At 37.8% G+C, this 15,744-nt stretch overlaps 1 protein-coding gene across 2 annotated transcripts in view; it reads right to left on the minus strand.

Moving 5' to 3' along the window:
- Positions 1-2,180: 2,180 nt before the first annotated feature.
- Positions 2,181-15,744, minus strand: part of SPTLC2 (serine palmitoyltransferase long chain base subunit 2) — a 92,422-nt gene continuing 78,858 nt past the window's right edge. For both annotated transcript variants that reach the window (XM_069465168.1, XM_069465169.1), the window contains exons 10-12: positions 10,511-10,646; positions 7,730-7,859; positions 2,181-2,415 (exon numbers count right to left, since the gene is read on the minus strand). In XM_069465168.1, the coding sequence (XP_069321269.1) occupies positions 2,296-2,415; positions 7,730-7,859; positions 10,511-10,646 (386 nt within the window). In that variant the 3' untranslated portion in view covers positions 2,181-2,295. The remainder of the gene's footprint in view (positions 2,416-7,729; positions 7,860-10,510; positions 10,647-15,744) is intronic.

Genomic DNA, 15,744 nt, shown 5'->3' on the forward strand with positions numbered 1-15,744 from the left:
TACCTATGATATGACTGGAACCTAGATTTACATTACAGTTTCAAGAACAGACAACCAGCCATGTATAACAGAACATTTTGTCCTCTAGAAAGTACAGAGGTCCTGGATAGATCACAGGAGTTTTGTCTCTTCAAACTAAACTTGTAACTTAATTGCATTTTTCCTGAAGTAACTTTGCACCAACAAAGTGATACATGTTTTTAAACGCCCATACTAACTGATATTTTAATTTGCAGTGACTTCATGCAAACCAAAATAAAAAGACTAGTGGAGTAAGTTCATTGCTTAAAGTTTGTGACTTATGTAAACCCTACACCTACACCATTAAATAGTAACTGCAGTGCAAAAGCTATCTGGTATTCCAGTGGGATTCTATGGTGGGGAACTAAATGTGCAGGAAAGGTTAGCAATGTATTTGATTTTACAGGACTAATTACTTATGTATTACCATAATCCAACTTGTACGTGCTAAATATAGTCCCTGCACTTCTCCTTGGCTCTTTTATTCACCCTTTTCTGTTCTTTAAAAAAGTAAAATAAAACCTTGGAATATCTCAAGGGCTTAATGCTCTCAGATGCTGAGAGTGACCAAAGATAACTTAAGACATGAAAACAAAACTTTACAAACAATAATATTGCTTACATCCTCTATATGTATTTGCACAAACATACCACAGATGATGACAAGATACCCAGGAGAATTTGGATTGAGAATCTTTACCAATAAATGGAGCAATTTCAAAAATGGAGATGTGTAAAAGGAGTTTCACATTGTTTTTCCATTCTATTCTCAATCATTCCCTTATAATACTTGATGGCTATTAAAGGACAGGCTGTTCTTGGGTATAATAATAAAGCCAAAAGTTCTCTTCACTTAAACTTTGGTTCAACAGAAAAAATAAGAACTTTAAAATGGTGATTTTCAGATTGTTCTTTGGTCAAGCAGTATAAAGCTCTCTGAAAGAAGTCCCCTTACCTGGTTATAGTATGAAAACAAAGTCAAAATGGATCCCAGTTTAGGAAAGGTATCTATGTGTTCAGAATTTCTCAGAAAAGAAGAAACGATATATAATGGAAAGACAGGGAGACCCCAACCCCAGATGCCAGATTAAAATTGTTTTAGGACATCAAGAATAAAAGAGAACTAGCATTCAGAAGAATAATATTTAAGTGGGCCAGCTTCTAAAAGGGCTAATAACTCTAATCCTTAAATAGGAACATGATAAATGATTTCTGAGCAGAGGGTTTACTATCATTTTCCTTTATCAGTTTAAATCCTAATCTGGACCCAGAGCTAGGCAGAGGCTGTCATAATTTTGAAAAGTAGAAAGCAGTAAGAAACCTAAGCCACAGACTCTGCAAGTAGTAATCAATCCTTTCCTCACTGCCCCTTACCCTCACCCACCAGGAGTGCACATCACTCTATAGAGCAACTCTGTACTCAAAATGGCTAGATGTGAGAGTCAGCTTCACCACAGAGGACTGATCAGGGTGGGATATGGGTGCTTTTAAAACAATAAGTGTTTTAAATAGGGGATGGGATGTATTAGGGTTAGAGTTTGGGAAGAACCCAGAATTTGGACCATACTCTCAGACTGTGACCACTATGAAGACATATTTGATGGTGAAGGAAGAAATCATGTGGAGACAAGAACAGAAAGGAGTAAGACCAAAGCCTTGGAAGGCCCCTGGCCAGAGGGAGTTACACAATGAGCCTTTCGGCAATGTTATCATTTACTGTTTTTCTTAAAAGGCTAAACTTAAGATTAAAGGGAGACAACTTTGGTTAATTACTTGACTGGTTAAATGAGGATTCCAAGGCTGGCAACCTCTGAGACCTAGATGGGAAGTGAGTGGAAGGCACTTGCTCCCAAGGGAAGAGGGCCAGGGAGTCTCGCAGCTGCGGGGCCAGGCTGGCAGCAGCTCTCGCTGGGTCCAAGTCTGCGAGGTGGCTGGGAGAGGGGAATGGCCTGGGTGGTCAGCCAGAGACAGGCTAGGGTGAGTGAGCGTGATTTCACAAGTAGAGTAGTTACAAAATAAAACATTTTTTTAATGGACAAAAAAGCAAAATGAGTCACCTCCATTTTTAAAGGTGAGATTTCGCAAAAGAAAGATGTGAAGCAGTTTTTCACTATTTACAAAATGCCATTTAGAGTGGCGATGGCCACCTTCAGTAGTTGAGGAAATGTTTTTCACATGAGATGGCCCCAGAAGTGTGGTTCCTGGAACTGGCTCAGAAAGGCCACACACTGTCCTGGGTGAGGGAAAGTCCCTCTATGGGAGCACCAAAAAGGCTCAGTCTTCGGTTTCTTCGTATGTAGTCTCGTCAAAGGGCCTGTCCAGTAGAGGTACCAACCGATGACGGGAATACTTCAGCTGCAATAAGTCTCCAACTTCATCTATCTCCTTTAAAGCCTAAAATACACAAGACAAAGTTGAGGTCAGTCAGCCAGTAGAATGTAGGCATTCCTGGTGCTTCATTTTGCTAAAAACAATCATGGCAAAGTTATCCTTTGGCGGGACTTATCATGTCTAGTGCATTTATTCAGATCAGACCATGATACAGCTGTGGAAAGAGCAGCTTTTTGAATAAGGCCTTCAGGCTGACCATGAATGATGAGTTATGAATAGCCAGGTATGCAGGGTATAATTCATCAAAGCATGATAACACTTTGTAGAAAAAGGAATATGCACCTTTAACTTGCCACACCAGCTACAATTTGCCATCTCTCCTTTCTTACTTCAGTACTTGTTCTATTATCACACTACGTACATCTCCAAAACTGATGAGAGGTATGAGTTGCTTCCTAGGTGCAGGTTAAGAAAGTCCCCAAAGTGGGCGGCTGTGCAGACTTAGTAAGAAAAAGTGTAAGTGATCAGAAGGAGACTCTGGGGGTAACAGAAATGGCACGGGTGAGGCAGCAAGGAAAGGACTGGCTGGGATATGAACTCAGGGCCTGTTTTAAATTCTATAGTCCTAACTTTGAGAGATCTTGTTTTCCCATTAAAACTCTAATGATCTCAGTATAAATGTCCTCCTTTTCTATAAAAATTGCTCTTTTATTTTTATGAGTAAATATGTTTCTTTCTTTTTTTTTTTTTTTTTGAGACAGAGTCTTGCTTTGTTGCCCGGGCTAGAGTGAGTGCCGTGGTGTCAGCCTAGCTGACAGCAACCTCAAACTCCTGGGCTTAAGCGATCCTACTGCCTCAGCCTCCCGAGTAGCTGGGACTACAGGCATGCGCCACCATGCCCAGCTAATTTTTTTCCAAATATATTTTAGTTGGCGAGATAATTTCTTTCTATTTTTAGTAGAGACGGGGTCTCGCTCTTGCTCAGGCTGGTCTCGAACTCCTGACCTTGAGCGATCCACCCGCCTCAGCCTCCCAGAGTGCTAGGATGACAGGCGTGAGCCACCGTGCCGGCCTAAATATGTTTCTTATAAAAAATTCTAACACTAAAGAAAGGTATGAAATGAAAAGTCTCTTCCTGCTTGTGACACTAGTCCTACTTGCTAGAGGTAATCCTTACATGGTTTCTTGTATGTATTTTTTTTTTTTTTTAATAAACTCTTAGTTGAAGAGGAAAGTGCATGGGATCCTAAGTGTCAGTTCACAGAGTGAACCTTTCCCAAAAGCAGCATACAGAGTCAAAATAGAAGATCCCAATATAAGAAAGGGATATGTGTTTAGAATTTCTCAGAAACAATTTAATGGAAGGACTGGGAGACCCTAAGTCCCAGAGGCCTCTAAGAGAAATCCCAGGAAGAGAACAAAATTTTTGGAACCACAGATTCTAAGTCATTTTTGCCACTTATTAAGAAGCACCTAACATGGGTCACAGAACACAGTTTTCAATAAATGGCAGATCCCAGCCCTCAAGTGGCTATGGATATTAACTAGTGGGTCTAATAACGATTGTGGAGCTAATGGGCCTCAGCTCCAGAGACAATGGATCTATCTGGGACATAATCTCATTAGTGACTAAAAAATTGTCAGGTGGGCAGTAGATGCCCTGCTGCCTGAGTGTAATTCTCCAAACCTACATGATGTCACACAAACCTGTCCAATCTTGTAACTATAATTCTGTACAAAAATGTACACCTTATATTTCAGAGTCAGTATAAAGACATATTATCTGTTCTTAAATCTAATTTTTAAAAATCACTGTTTGGTGATAGAAAAAATTACTGATAGCATTCCTTATGTATTCCAGCATAACAAAAGATATTCATTTTAAAATGTGAAAAATATAAACATCAAGTAAGAGCTAGACTTCAGTATGGCATCAGAACAGTGGTACCTTTGGGAAGAGGTTTAAGTGAAAGCTCCATAGGAAATAATTTAAGACTGAATTTAGGCTGGGAGGACCTATTAACCATTTATTCCCCTGACCTCTGATATAATATTTATTAATTTAAAAAGCCACATGAACACAAAGGAATGGACATTTATGAACTCTGACTTCAGAAGAATCTAATATTTTTTCATCAGTGTAAAAAAGAAAATGATTAGATAGGAAAAAAAATCTTTAGTAGCTCAACAGGATCTAAATTACAAAATTTCCTCTGATCCTATACCAAATATTTCAGACAAATAAGTTTTATTTGCATAAAAGATAAAAGATAAGTTGTAATAGGAACTACTGACTCTTGTGGGAGGTTATTTGGGTACATTAGTAACAAGGAACCGTTAAATGCATCACCATTCATTAACAAATAGTCTATACTGAACTTCTGGGTCATAGTAAGATGGATTCCCAGGAAAAAAACATTTATTAATTACAGGGTTGAACAAGGCAATATTCTAAAACAGCCATCCTCTCCCCCACCAGCTCATATCCTTGTGCCCTTCCCATTTTTAAAAATAATGGCTTTGAGATACAATTCACATTCAATAAAATTCACCTTTAAGTACACAATTCAGTATATCTTAGTATTAATATATTCAGAGTTGTGCAACTTTCATCATTATCTGATTTTAGAGCATTTTCATCACCCCCAAAGGAAACCCCACATGAATCCTCAATCCTCCTTCCCCTCAGGCCCAACTACCATCGGTCTACTTTCTGACCCTATAGATTTGCCTATTCTGCACATTTCTTATAAATGGAATTATAAATTATGTGGTCTTTGTGTTGCGTTTCTTTCACTTGGCATAATGTTTTCCAAGTTTATTCATGTTGTAGGGCTGCAACTTCATTCTTTTGCATCCAGTTATTAAAGCAACATTTGTTGAGGAGACTATTTTCTCTTGTTGAAAGTCTTGGCTCCCTTGTTGCAAATAAATTGGCCCCAGAGGCTTGGGTTTATTTCTGAACTCTCAATTCTGTTTTTTTGGTCTATACATCTATCCTTATGCTAGTACTCCACTGTTTTAATTATGTACTTTTATAGTAAGTTTTGAAATTGATAAGTGTGAGCCTTCCAACTTTGATTTTCCTTTTCAATATTATTTTGGCTATTTGGAGCCCTTACTAGTGCCATATGAATTTGAGGATCAGTTTTTCTATTTTTACAAAAAAGGCTACTGGAATTTCAACAGAGATTTTGGATCTGTAGATTGCTATACTGCCCTCTTAACAATATTAAATCTTCCAATCCATGAACATGGGATGTCTTTCCATTTATTTCCTTAATTTCTTTCAGCTAAGTTTTGCAGTTTTTAGTATACAAATCTGAATGTATGGTACAGAATTATAAATTTAACCAGTATACAAGGGAAAGATTTTCTTGGTTAAATTTATTTCTAGGTATTTTATTCTTTTGAATGCTTTCATAAGTAAAATTTTCTTAACTTCCTTTTTATTTGTTCATTACTATAAAACCACTAATTTTTGTGTGCTGATATTTTACTCTGTTACTTTGTTGAATTCATTTATTAGCTCTAGCAGTATTTGTGTGGATTCTAGGGCATTTTCTATATATAGAATCACATCACAATGCCCCTTAAATGAAAATTAGTTTGCATCTCATAATATTCTAGTTAATGTTTAGTTTCTTAAAACATTGTAAGACAAAATGACTTTAACAAACCCATGATTTCAAAAATGTACTTTATGCTTAAAAAAACAAACAAAAAACCAAATGGAAGGCTAAGTCCAACAAGCCCTCAAGTGGATCTTATGAAAAGGATTAGAATTCTCAATTGGCAAATATAGTTGTTGGCAACAGAAATCTGTGTAGATATCCTGGTGAAATCTAAATTCTTTCATGAATTTGCACAGTTCTCAGGAATCAAAGTTATTGTCAGAAGACAGTGAATTACTATAGACACTGCTTATAATGACACAGATATTTTCAAAAAAGGATGTTGAAACTCCTAAACATCCACATAGAACAGAATGGAAAGAAAAGCTAAAATCACTCGTTTAATAAAAAAAAAAAAAAAAATTGCAGAAATTCACCAGTAAGATTTCTGAGAAATGGGAAAATCTATTTTAAAAAATATGCAAGGCAGCTGGGTGCAGTGGCTCATGCCTGTAATCCTAGCATTCTGGGAGGCCGGGAATTTGAGATGGTACTGCACTCTACCTGGGGCAACAGAGCTAGACTGTTTCAAAAAAAAAAAAAAAAAAAGGCATAATCAAAATAAAGAAAAAGAAAAAGACACAGTATCAAAAACACTGAATCAATTTGATAACATCAGAATGTGATTAAGAATACACTCATACAACACAACATTGTGCCTATGGTTAACAATACTGCATTGTACGCTTAAAAAATTTGTTACAAGGATAGATCTCCTGGTAAGTGTTCTTAACACAATTTAAAGAAAACAAAAGGAATACACTCATGCTTGTAGAAATTTTGCGGTGTAGAAATAAGGAAGAAAAGTCAAAAGTCTTCAGCTGTTCAGAAATATAAACTGTCAATCAAATTGTTATAATGAACTTTTAAAAACAAGCATTCATAATATTCCTTTAAATTAGCAGCTCTAATGAATTAATAGATATTTCTAGCAACTAATTTTATGCAAATGTCATGTTCTTTAAAAAGCTTTATAAACTCCTAGAAAGCAATACTTAAAGTCTGAAATCTTAGAAGTGAAACAATAGCATATTAAGAGAATATTAAGAGATGAGAATACATTGACCTTATGAATAATTCAGTAATAATGATGAGCCCCAACTAGGTGTCTGGCACTGTGGTGGGTGCTAGGGATATAGAATGAGCAAAACAGACTTAGTCCCTATCCTCAAGATTTATCTAATGGAGAAGATTTCAATTAAATAATTATAGGTGTGAAGAATTTACTAAGGGGCATCTCAGGATTCCAGGGAAACACACAGCAAGAAGGTTTGGAAGTCCTTTAAGTGGAAATGGGAAGAGTGAGTAGCAGTCAGCCATGCAAAGGGGAGAGAAGGATCAAGAGAAAAAATTCTATAGCTAGAACAATATATGAGAAAGCTTAAAGTAGAAATAGCTAGAGTAGAAGGAGAATTTTATAGTTGTAGAGTCTATAATGAGGGATACAGTGGAACAAGATGAAGCTGGAAAATTCTCCAGAACTCTGATGATGCTGGGTCTGGTGGGTGATGCTAAGGATTTTGCATTTTTTTAATTAAATAGCAATGTTTTCAGTAGCATTGTGTACCACCTCCTCTGTCTTACCAGTAAATATATCTTAGGTGCTCAAAGAACATCAGGATCAACATATGATTACTTTCATCTGATATACAGGCCCTTTTAACATAAGGCCTATTTATACCAAGGTGAAAGCGTCTACTTACAGTATCAAGTATTTCTTTGGTATGAGCTGCTGACAGGCAAAACCTGGCTCTGGACTCAATAATTGGGGTAGCAGGAAATCCCACCACAACCACACCAATGTTCCGCTTCAGCATCTCCCGTCCAAAGGCGCTGCAAAGGGGAAAACATGGAGAAGAAACCAGGAAGAGTGACAAAGCATACATTACAAAGGTCCTGCTATCCTGACTGAACTTCTTTCAAAGTTAAAATTGACAATTCACCAAAATGTTTTTTATTCAGTCTTGAGGTGGTCTTTTCCCACATGGTGTCCTTCACAAATGTAAAAGAATATAGCTGGCAGAGACCAATTTCAATACAGGTTGCCTAAAGAGATTTGTAAGTCTAGCCTTAAAAATGTCCCTGGATAGTGGTTCAGAGGCTTCAAAACTAACCTGAATTTAATTAAAACCTGGCCCTTAAAATGTTAAGCTTGACAGTTTAAAAAATTTGTAAGATTATGAGGATACAGAAGATTTGCTGTAACAAGGACACCTTTCTGCTGGCAGAATGGCTGGCTGGCATTTGCTCTCCAGACCACTTATTTTTCTGATTGACTTGGGAGGCAAAGCTGCCTTTGGAATTCAGGGTTTCTTTGTCAGGCTAGCTTATCCCCTGGCTTTGGCTGATTACCCAGTCTACACAATTCTTGTTTAACAACGCCCATCCCCACCCTAAGCCAAATTAATAGCCTGTGGCCTTACTCTCCATCTGTATCTTAATCTATGTCAGTCTTTTTTTTTTTTTTTTTTTTTTTAGACAGAGTCTCACTCTGTTGCCTAGGCTAGAGTGCAGTGGCATCAGCCTAGCTCACAGCAACCTCAAACTTCTGGGCTCAAGCAATCCTCCTGCCTCAGCCTCCCGAGTAGGTGAGACTACACGTGCACACTACCACGCCCAGCTAATTTTTTTCTATTTTTAGTAGAGACGGGGTCTCACTCTTGTTCAGGCTGGTCTCAAACTCCTGACCTCAAATGATCCTCCTACCTTGGCCTCCCAGAGTGCTAGGATTACAGGCGTGAGCCACCACGCCTGACCAATCTGTATCTTGTTTAACACATTTTAACTTTAATTTAATTTTGTTTACTAAATTATGTATGTTCTTCATCATTTCCTCTTGTTAACCTACCTTATTTGTTTTTGACTTTTCCCGAAGCTGTTTATAGCGCTTGTTTGAGAATAAAAAAATCATGTACATTTGGCATTACATTAATGTCAGTCTTTTCAGACTCCCTTTAGTACCTGTACATCTTCCTCAACATAGCTCCTTTGTGTCAGAATGAACCTGAGTACTCTGTGTCTGCCACACAAGTTCCCAGTCTAGTGCTTTATTGTAATTCTTCCTCACCATTTCTAAAGCTTTCTTAATTATAACGTAAATAGTTTCACATGTGTAGAATGGATTAGATAGAACCCTCTCTAAACAAAGAGTTCTAGACTGAGTCCTTTGGATTTGATAATGCTTCACGTTTACTTATGATAATTCCATTTAAAAAAGAATGAAGAAAATTCCCCACCACATCTTCTGAAGGCCATAATGCCAATTGCCCATATGACTTTGTGTTGAAAACAGAATTCCTCTTCTCTCAGCAAGCACCTTTTCCTCATATCCTCTCACTATCTTTGGAATCTACATAGTTCCAGATTCCTTAATTTAATTTTCTTCCCCATATTCACTTCAGTAAACATCTACTGAGTGCACCCTGGGTGCCAGGGACTGTGGTGGGCACTGGGGATTAAAAAATAAATAAAAATATTTGTTCCTTTAATGAGTTCTATCAAACTGGAGACATGATCCTTATAATTTTGTATTTTATATTTATGTGTCCAGCTCAAAACTCACCCATCCAAAAAGATGTGCCTTTCTTACTGAGCCCAGATCATTCCTTTAGGCTACATCTTCAGTGTAATTTTGCATATAATTAAATTTGTTCAATATAATTATAATTCATTTGCTTTTCAAATGTCTTCTGGTTTCGTTAAACATCTGGACTTCCCCAATAGCATTGAAAGCAATTCCAGGGAAAGGCTTTCCACTATGTATGCCTTGTACAAACCAAAGAAGCTGGTGTAATCGGCATACCTGGTAAATATCCAATAGCACACCCTGATGTAATCTCTCTCACCTCAGGGCCCACTGCTCCCTCTTGGGCACTGTACTCCAGTTCCAGTGACCTCTGTGCTGTTCTTCCATCAGCTAAGCATGCTCCTGCATTGTGACCCTTCCACGGACGCTTCTTTCTCCAAATGGCTAACTCACTCAGCTTCTTCAAGTCTTTGCTAAGATGTCTTCTTCCCTTCCCAAGGAGGCTTACACCCTGACCACCCTTATTTAACATTGTCATCTGCCTGACCACAGGGCACTCTCAATTCTCCATATATATCCTGCTCTATTTTTTTCCATAACACTTAATACATTCTAATATACTACATTATTTATTTATTTATTTATTATGTTTGTCTGACTCTTGCCCCACTAGAATGTAAGCTCCACAAGGACAGGGATGTTTGTGTTTTGTTCACTGATCTATCTCAAGCCACTGGAAGAGTGCATTAAGCTCAAATGTTTGTTTAAGGTAAGAATAACAATTAACATATTCTGCAATTTGGAATCCACTATTTAATCTATGGTACATCTACCAAATGAAGGTTAACACAATAAGGACAAGACAATTTTCCCTAACAAAATCCATAAGCCCTAGTCTCACATCACAGAGACCTTAAGTCTAATGAGAGACTAGTCTGTGCTCTGTAACAAAACGTACCCAATTTTGGCTGGCATGTAGAGCATCAAAGGCACCACTGGAGAATCTTCATTTCCATAGATGATGAAGCCCATCTCTTTCAGGCGTCTCCTGAAATACCTGGTATTTTCAGCTAACTGTTGCACACATTCTTTGCCTGGAAAATCATGGGGAGAGAAAACAAAATAATGCTAATGAAAAAGGAATGGAAAAAATACAGCAATCTCTTCTAGCTCCATTCTGTCTAATCAGTCCTATGTTTCACTTCTTCCATTTCAATATATTTTTTGCACAGTAAATTGTATGGAATATAAATGTAAATAAATACATCTCACTTTATAATCTGTCACTCTAGCTGTTAACAGATTTCACATAATGTAAAAAATAAGTTTAATAACTAATATTTCAATGGCACATTAGCATCTTCAAAGGATTTTGGCCATACCACCTCACTCAGCGCTCCACATATACCTCGACAGTAGGTAGGATATTTATTATTGTCTTCATTTTATAGGTTAGGAGAGTCTCACAAAGGTGGTGACTTGCTTACAGTCACACAGCAGTAAATGGCAGAGCTGAGACTAGAATCTAGGTCTCCCAACGTCAATATTCATTCCAACTAGCTGTGCTGCAAATAATTTTACACATAAGACTAGACATAAAGCCATTTAGACCCCAAAATTTTCCTCTTAAGAGCTTCATTTTATTGTATGTTGTTTCCTTAAAACCCTTACCAGACAGCAATAGCATATCTGTAAAAATGTAAAATCTTTTTTATGTTTTTTTTTTTTTTTTTGAGAAAGAGTCCTGCTCTGTCACTCCAGGTAGAGTGCAGTGGTGTCACTGCAGCTCATTTCAGCCTCAAACTCCTGAGCTCAAGCCATCCTCTTGCCTCAGCCTCCCAAGCAGCTGGGACTACAGGCGCCAAGACACTGCATCCAGCCTAAAACCTTATTTTTAATCCTATTATGTTCATATTCCCGAAAAGAAATAAAATACGTTTCTCTAATTTCTAAGTGACTAAATATTTGAGGTTTTGACATTATGGTAGGTCAATCTTTGAACAGACATCCAAACAATTGTTCTGTTATACAGAGCAACACAATAAATTCAAAAGATCAGCTTGCAAAGGGCTAAGAACTGTTTTATGGTCTTCTCAACCATGAATACTCATGAATAAGAAAATGTTGCAGTAATTTTCTCATATATATTAGAAAGTCAGCAAATTTATATTTTTAAAAATGCAGGCCGGGCGCGGTGGCTCACGCCTGTAATCCTAGCACTCTGGGAGGCCGAGGCGGGTGGATCGCTCGAGGTCAGGAGTTCGAGACCAGCCTGAGCAAGAGTGAGACCCCGTCTCTACTAAAAATAGAAAGGAATTATATGGACAACTAAAATATATATATACAAAAAATTAGCCGGGCATGGTGGCACATGCCTGTAGTCCCAGCTACTCGGGAGGCTGAGGCAGTAGGATCGCTTAAGCCCAGGAGTTTGAGGTTGCTGTGAGCTAGACTGACGCCACGGCACTCACTCTAGCCCGGGCAACAGAGTGAGACTCTGTCTCAAAAAAAAAAAATGCAAACGTGGCCGGGCGCAGTGGCTCATGCCTGTAACCCTAGCACTCTGGGAGGCCGAGGCGGGTGGATTGTTTGAGCTCAGGAGTTCGAGACCAGCCTGAGCAAGAGGGAGACAAGACCCCGTCTCTACTAAAAAATAAATAAATAAATAAATAAATAATATGGACAACTAAAAATATATATAGAAAAATGAGCCGGGCATGGTGGTGCATGCCTGTAGTCCCGGCTACTCGGGAGGCTGAGACAGGAGGATTGCTTGAGCCCGGGAGTTTGAGGTTGCTGTGAGGTAGGCTGATGCCACAGCACTCTCTAGCCTGGGCAACAGAGTGAGACTCTGTCTCAAAAAAAAAAAAAAAAAATGCAAACGTGACACAGTTCATATGACAAACTAATCAACCAATCAGATATATAGATGGCTAACAAATGTTCTTAGAATACTATCATTCATGGGAAGCTACTCTAGATAAGTTGGCTACAAATAGCCCCAAATGAATACACTATGCAGACAATTTCACGTTGATCAGAGAAACACATTTAAGCTTAGATTAGCCTAATTAGTGTTAACACCAAAGAACATCATTTAAGAATAAAGCAGACATTAAAGTGTGTTATATTTAAGTATGTTGAGAACTGATGAGTCAAGTACCATAATTTTCCCCCTGAGTATCAATACATGCTTAATCTACATGTAGAAAAAGAGACTTCCACTTCCAGCCATGACTGAGTACGACGGACTAGATTTACCTTCCTTGCAGTAAACAATAGAAAACTGGACAAAATATAAGGCCAGGAGCGGAGACTCACACCTATAATCCTAGCACTGTGGAAGGCCGAGGCAAGAGGATTGCTAGAGGCCAGGAGTTCAAGACCAGCCTGAATAACAACATAGTGAGACTTTGTCTCTACAAAGTATAAAAAAATTAGCCAGGCATGGAGGTGTGCGTCTGTAGTCCCAGCTACTTGGTAGGCCGAGGTTGAGGGATCACTTAAGCCCAGGAATTTGAGGTCACAGTGAGCTATGATGACACCACTGCACTCTAGCCCAGCAAAAGAGACCTTGTCTTAAAAAAAAAAATAAAAAACAAAAAACTGACATAAAAGGTGAACCTTTGGAAATTCGGATTGTTCCTGTACTGCCTGGAGGTAGGTTCCAGGCTGCAGCCTGAGGAATGGGTACCCAGTCTTGTCAACTGAGGACAGTTGAGACTGGAGTGGAGAGTTGTCAGTTGAGATCAGAGTTGGGGAGACTAAGGTGGCTGGAATTTGTTGGACAGTGTACAGGAGAGGAGGGAAGTGCAAAGATAGAGCTTTAGGGATCTGCAAAGGGGTTCTCTTGAGCCTTGGGAAGAGTATTGATCTGCATATGTAGGAGAAGAAACTACCAGCGGCTGGGGAAAGATCCACCAGAAAGCAACAGACAGAACAATTCCTGGCATTCCTGTGGAGTGAGGAATAGTTTGTATTAATATTTTCACCCACCAAAACGGAAAGATCTTATGGGGCATCTAATAGAGTCCTCAGAAGGGTATCACCCTTAGTAGTAGAGCTATTAATATATTGGCTCTAGACTAAAAATTGGTATGGACCCACCCTAACCTAAAAACTAGTCTCAAAAGGGTCCAATTGATTCCAAGAACAAAGTCCAACATTACCTAAAGGAATACAAGAAAATACAGAACCCAACAATGTAAAATTCACAATGTCCAACATATAATAATAAAAAAATTCCAGACATTCAAACAAACAGTAAAATATGACCTATGATCAGGCAGAAAGTCAAGCAATAGAAACAGAGCTGAAATGACATGGTATCAGCAGACAAGGATGTTAAAATGCTATTATAAATATGCTCTATATGTTCAAAAAGGTAGAGGAAACATGATGAGGAAAGAAAGGAAATACATTAAAAGGAACAAATGATTGATCCAGGCAACATACTGATGAATCTCAAAAGCAGGATGCTAAACGAAATAAGCCAGACACAAAAGACTATATACTGCAGCAATTCATTTATATGAAATTCTAAAAAAGACACAATGGTAGCGACAGAAAACAGATTGGTGGTTGCCGGGGTGTGGAACGGGACTGGCAGTAAGAGGGCAGGCAAAGACTTTTTGGGATGATAAAAATATTCTATGCCTGGATTGTGGCAATGGTTATAAGATTGTTTACATTTTCCAAAACTCATGTAATTACTGTATATACTTAAAATTGGTGAATTTTATTGTGTGTAAATGATATCTCATTAAACTTGGTTTAAAAAAATTGAGTGACACTTTTATCTGTTAGTATACATTAATTTTTCCTATATCCACTTTATCATTTTTCAACTTATAACTTTTTTCTTATCACAAACTAGCCCTTTTATTACAAATCAACTAGCCTCTGTTAAAAAAAACTTTTTTTTCAAACTAAAAACAGAGCTACCATATGATCGAGCCAGCAATCCCACTACCGGGTATTTTTATCCAAAGGAAAGGAAATCAGTATATCAAAGGGATACCTGCACTCCATGTTTGCTATAGCACTATTCACAATAGCCAAGATATGGAATCAAGTTAAGTCTCCATCAGTGGATGAATGGATAAAGACAATGTGGTATATATACACAATGGAATACTATTCAACCATAAAAAGAAAAAAATCCTGCCATTTGTGCAATATGGATGGAACTGGAGGCCATAATGTTAAATGAAATAATCCAGGCACAGAAAGACAAATATCACATGTTCTCACTTATATGTGGAAGCTAAAAAAGCTGATCTCCTGGAGATAGAGAGTAGAATCGTGGTTATCAGAGGATGGGAAGGGTGGGGGAATGGGGAGAAACAGAGGTTGGTTAATGGATACAAATATACAGTTAGATAGAAGGAATAAGTTCTAGAGTTTGATAGCATAGTAGTATCAAAATAGCTAGAAGAGTTGACATGTTCCCAAAACAAAGAAAATATTTGAGGTGATGGATATCCTAAATACTCTTTGATCATTAATTGTACATGGTATGCATGTATCAAAATATCACATATACCCTACAAATATGTACAATTATTATGCACCAATTTTTTAAACAAGGAAAACCAAGTGCCTGTAGTCCCAGCTACTCGGGAGGCTGAGGCTAGAGGATCGCTTGAGTTCGAGGCTGTAAGTGTATTATGATTGCAGTGTGCACAACATAGCGAGACCTTGTCTCTTAAAAAAGATAGATAAATAAAAGGGAAAAATATCTTCATACCAAGGAAATCATGAAAATTACTGGAAAAGAAGAAATGTTAAGAGGTTCAGACTTTAACTTTTCCACTGCTTGCTTCTATCAATCTAAGTTAAGTTTTCTTTAACACAAAGAGGTGGAAATCTTAGTCCCACCATTCATCGTCATCTATTTCTGACAAGAAGAGTCCCAGAAGAAAATATATCTAAAATAACATTCATATAGACAACTGAAAATATTGCGAATAGGTACTTAAGATCCCCAGGTTAAACATCTTTATTATTGCTGAGTAGTATTCTATGGTAAGGATATACGGCAATTTTGTTTATTCATTTATGTGTTGATTGATATCAGTTGAGATTATCAACTTTCATTTTGGCAGCTATAAAGTTCATATTAAAAAGAATTCTTCCCTAAATACATATTTAAGCATCCCTGTTATGCCCGAAGAAGGGAAGAAGTACTAC

The sequence above is a fragment of the Eulemur rufifrons genome, chromosome 2 (assembly GCF_041146395.1).
Source record: "Eulemur rufifrons isolate Redbay chromosome 2, OSU_ERuf_1, whole genome shotgun sequence".
NCBI classification, from domain to species: Eukaryota; Metazoa; Chordata; class Mammalia; order Primates; family Lemuridae; genus Eulemur; species Eulemur rufifrons.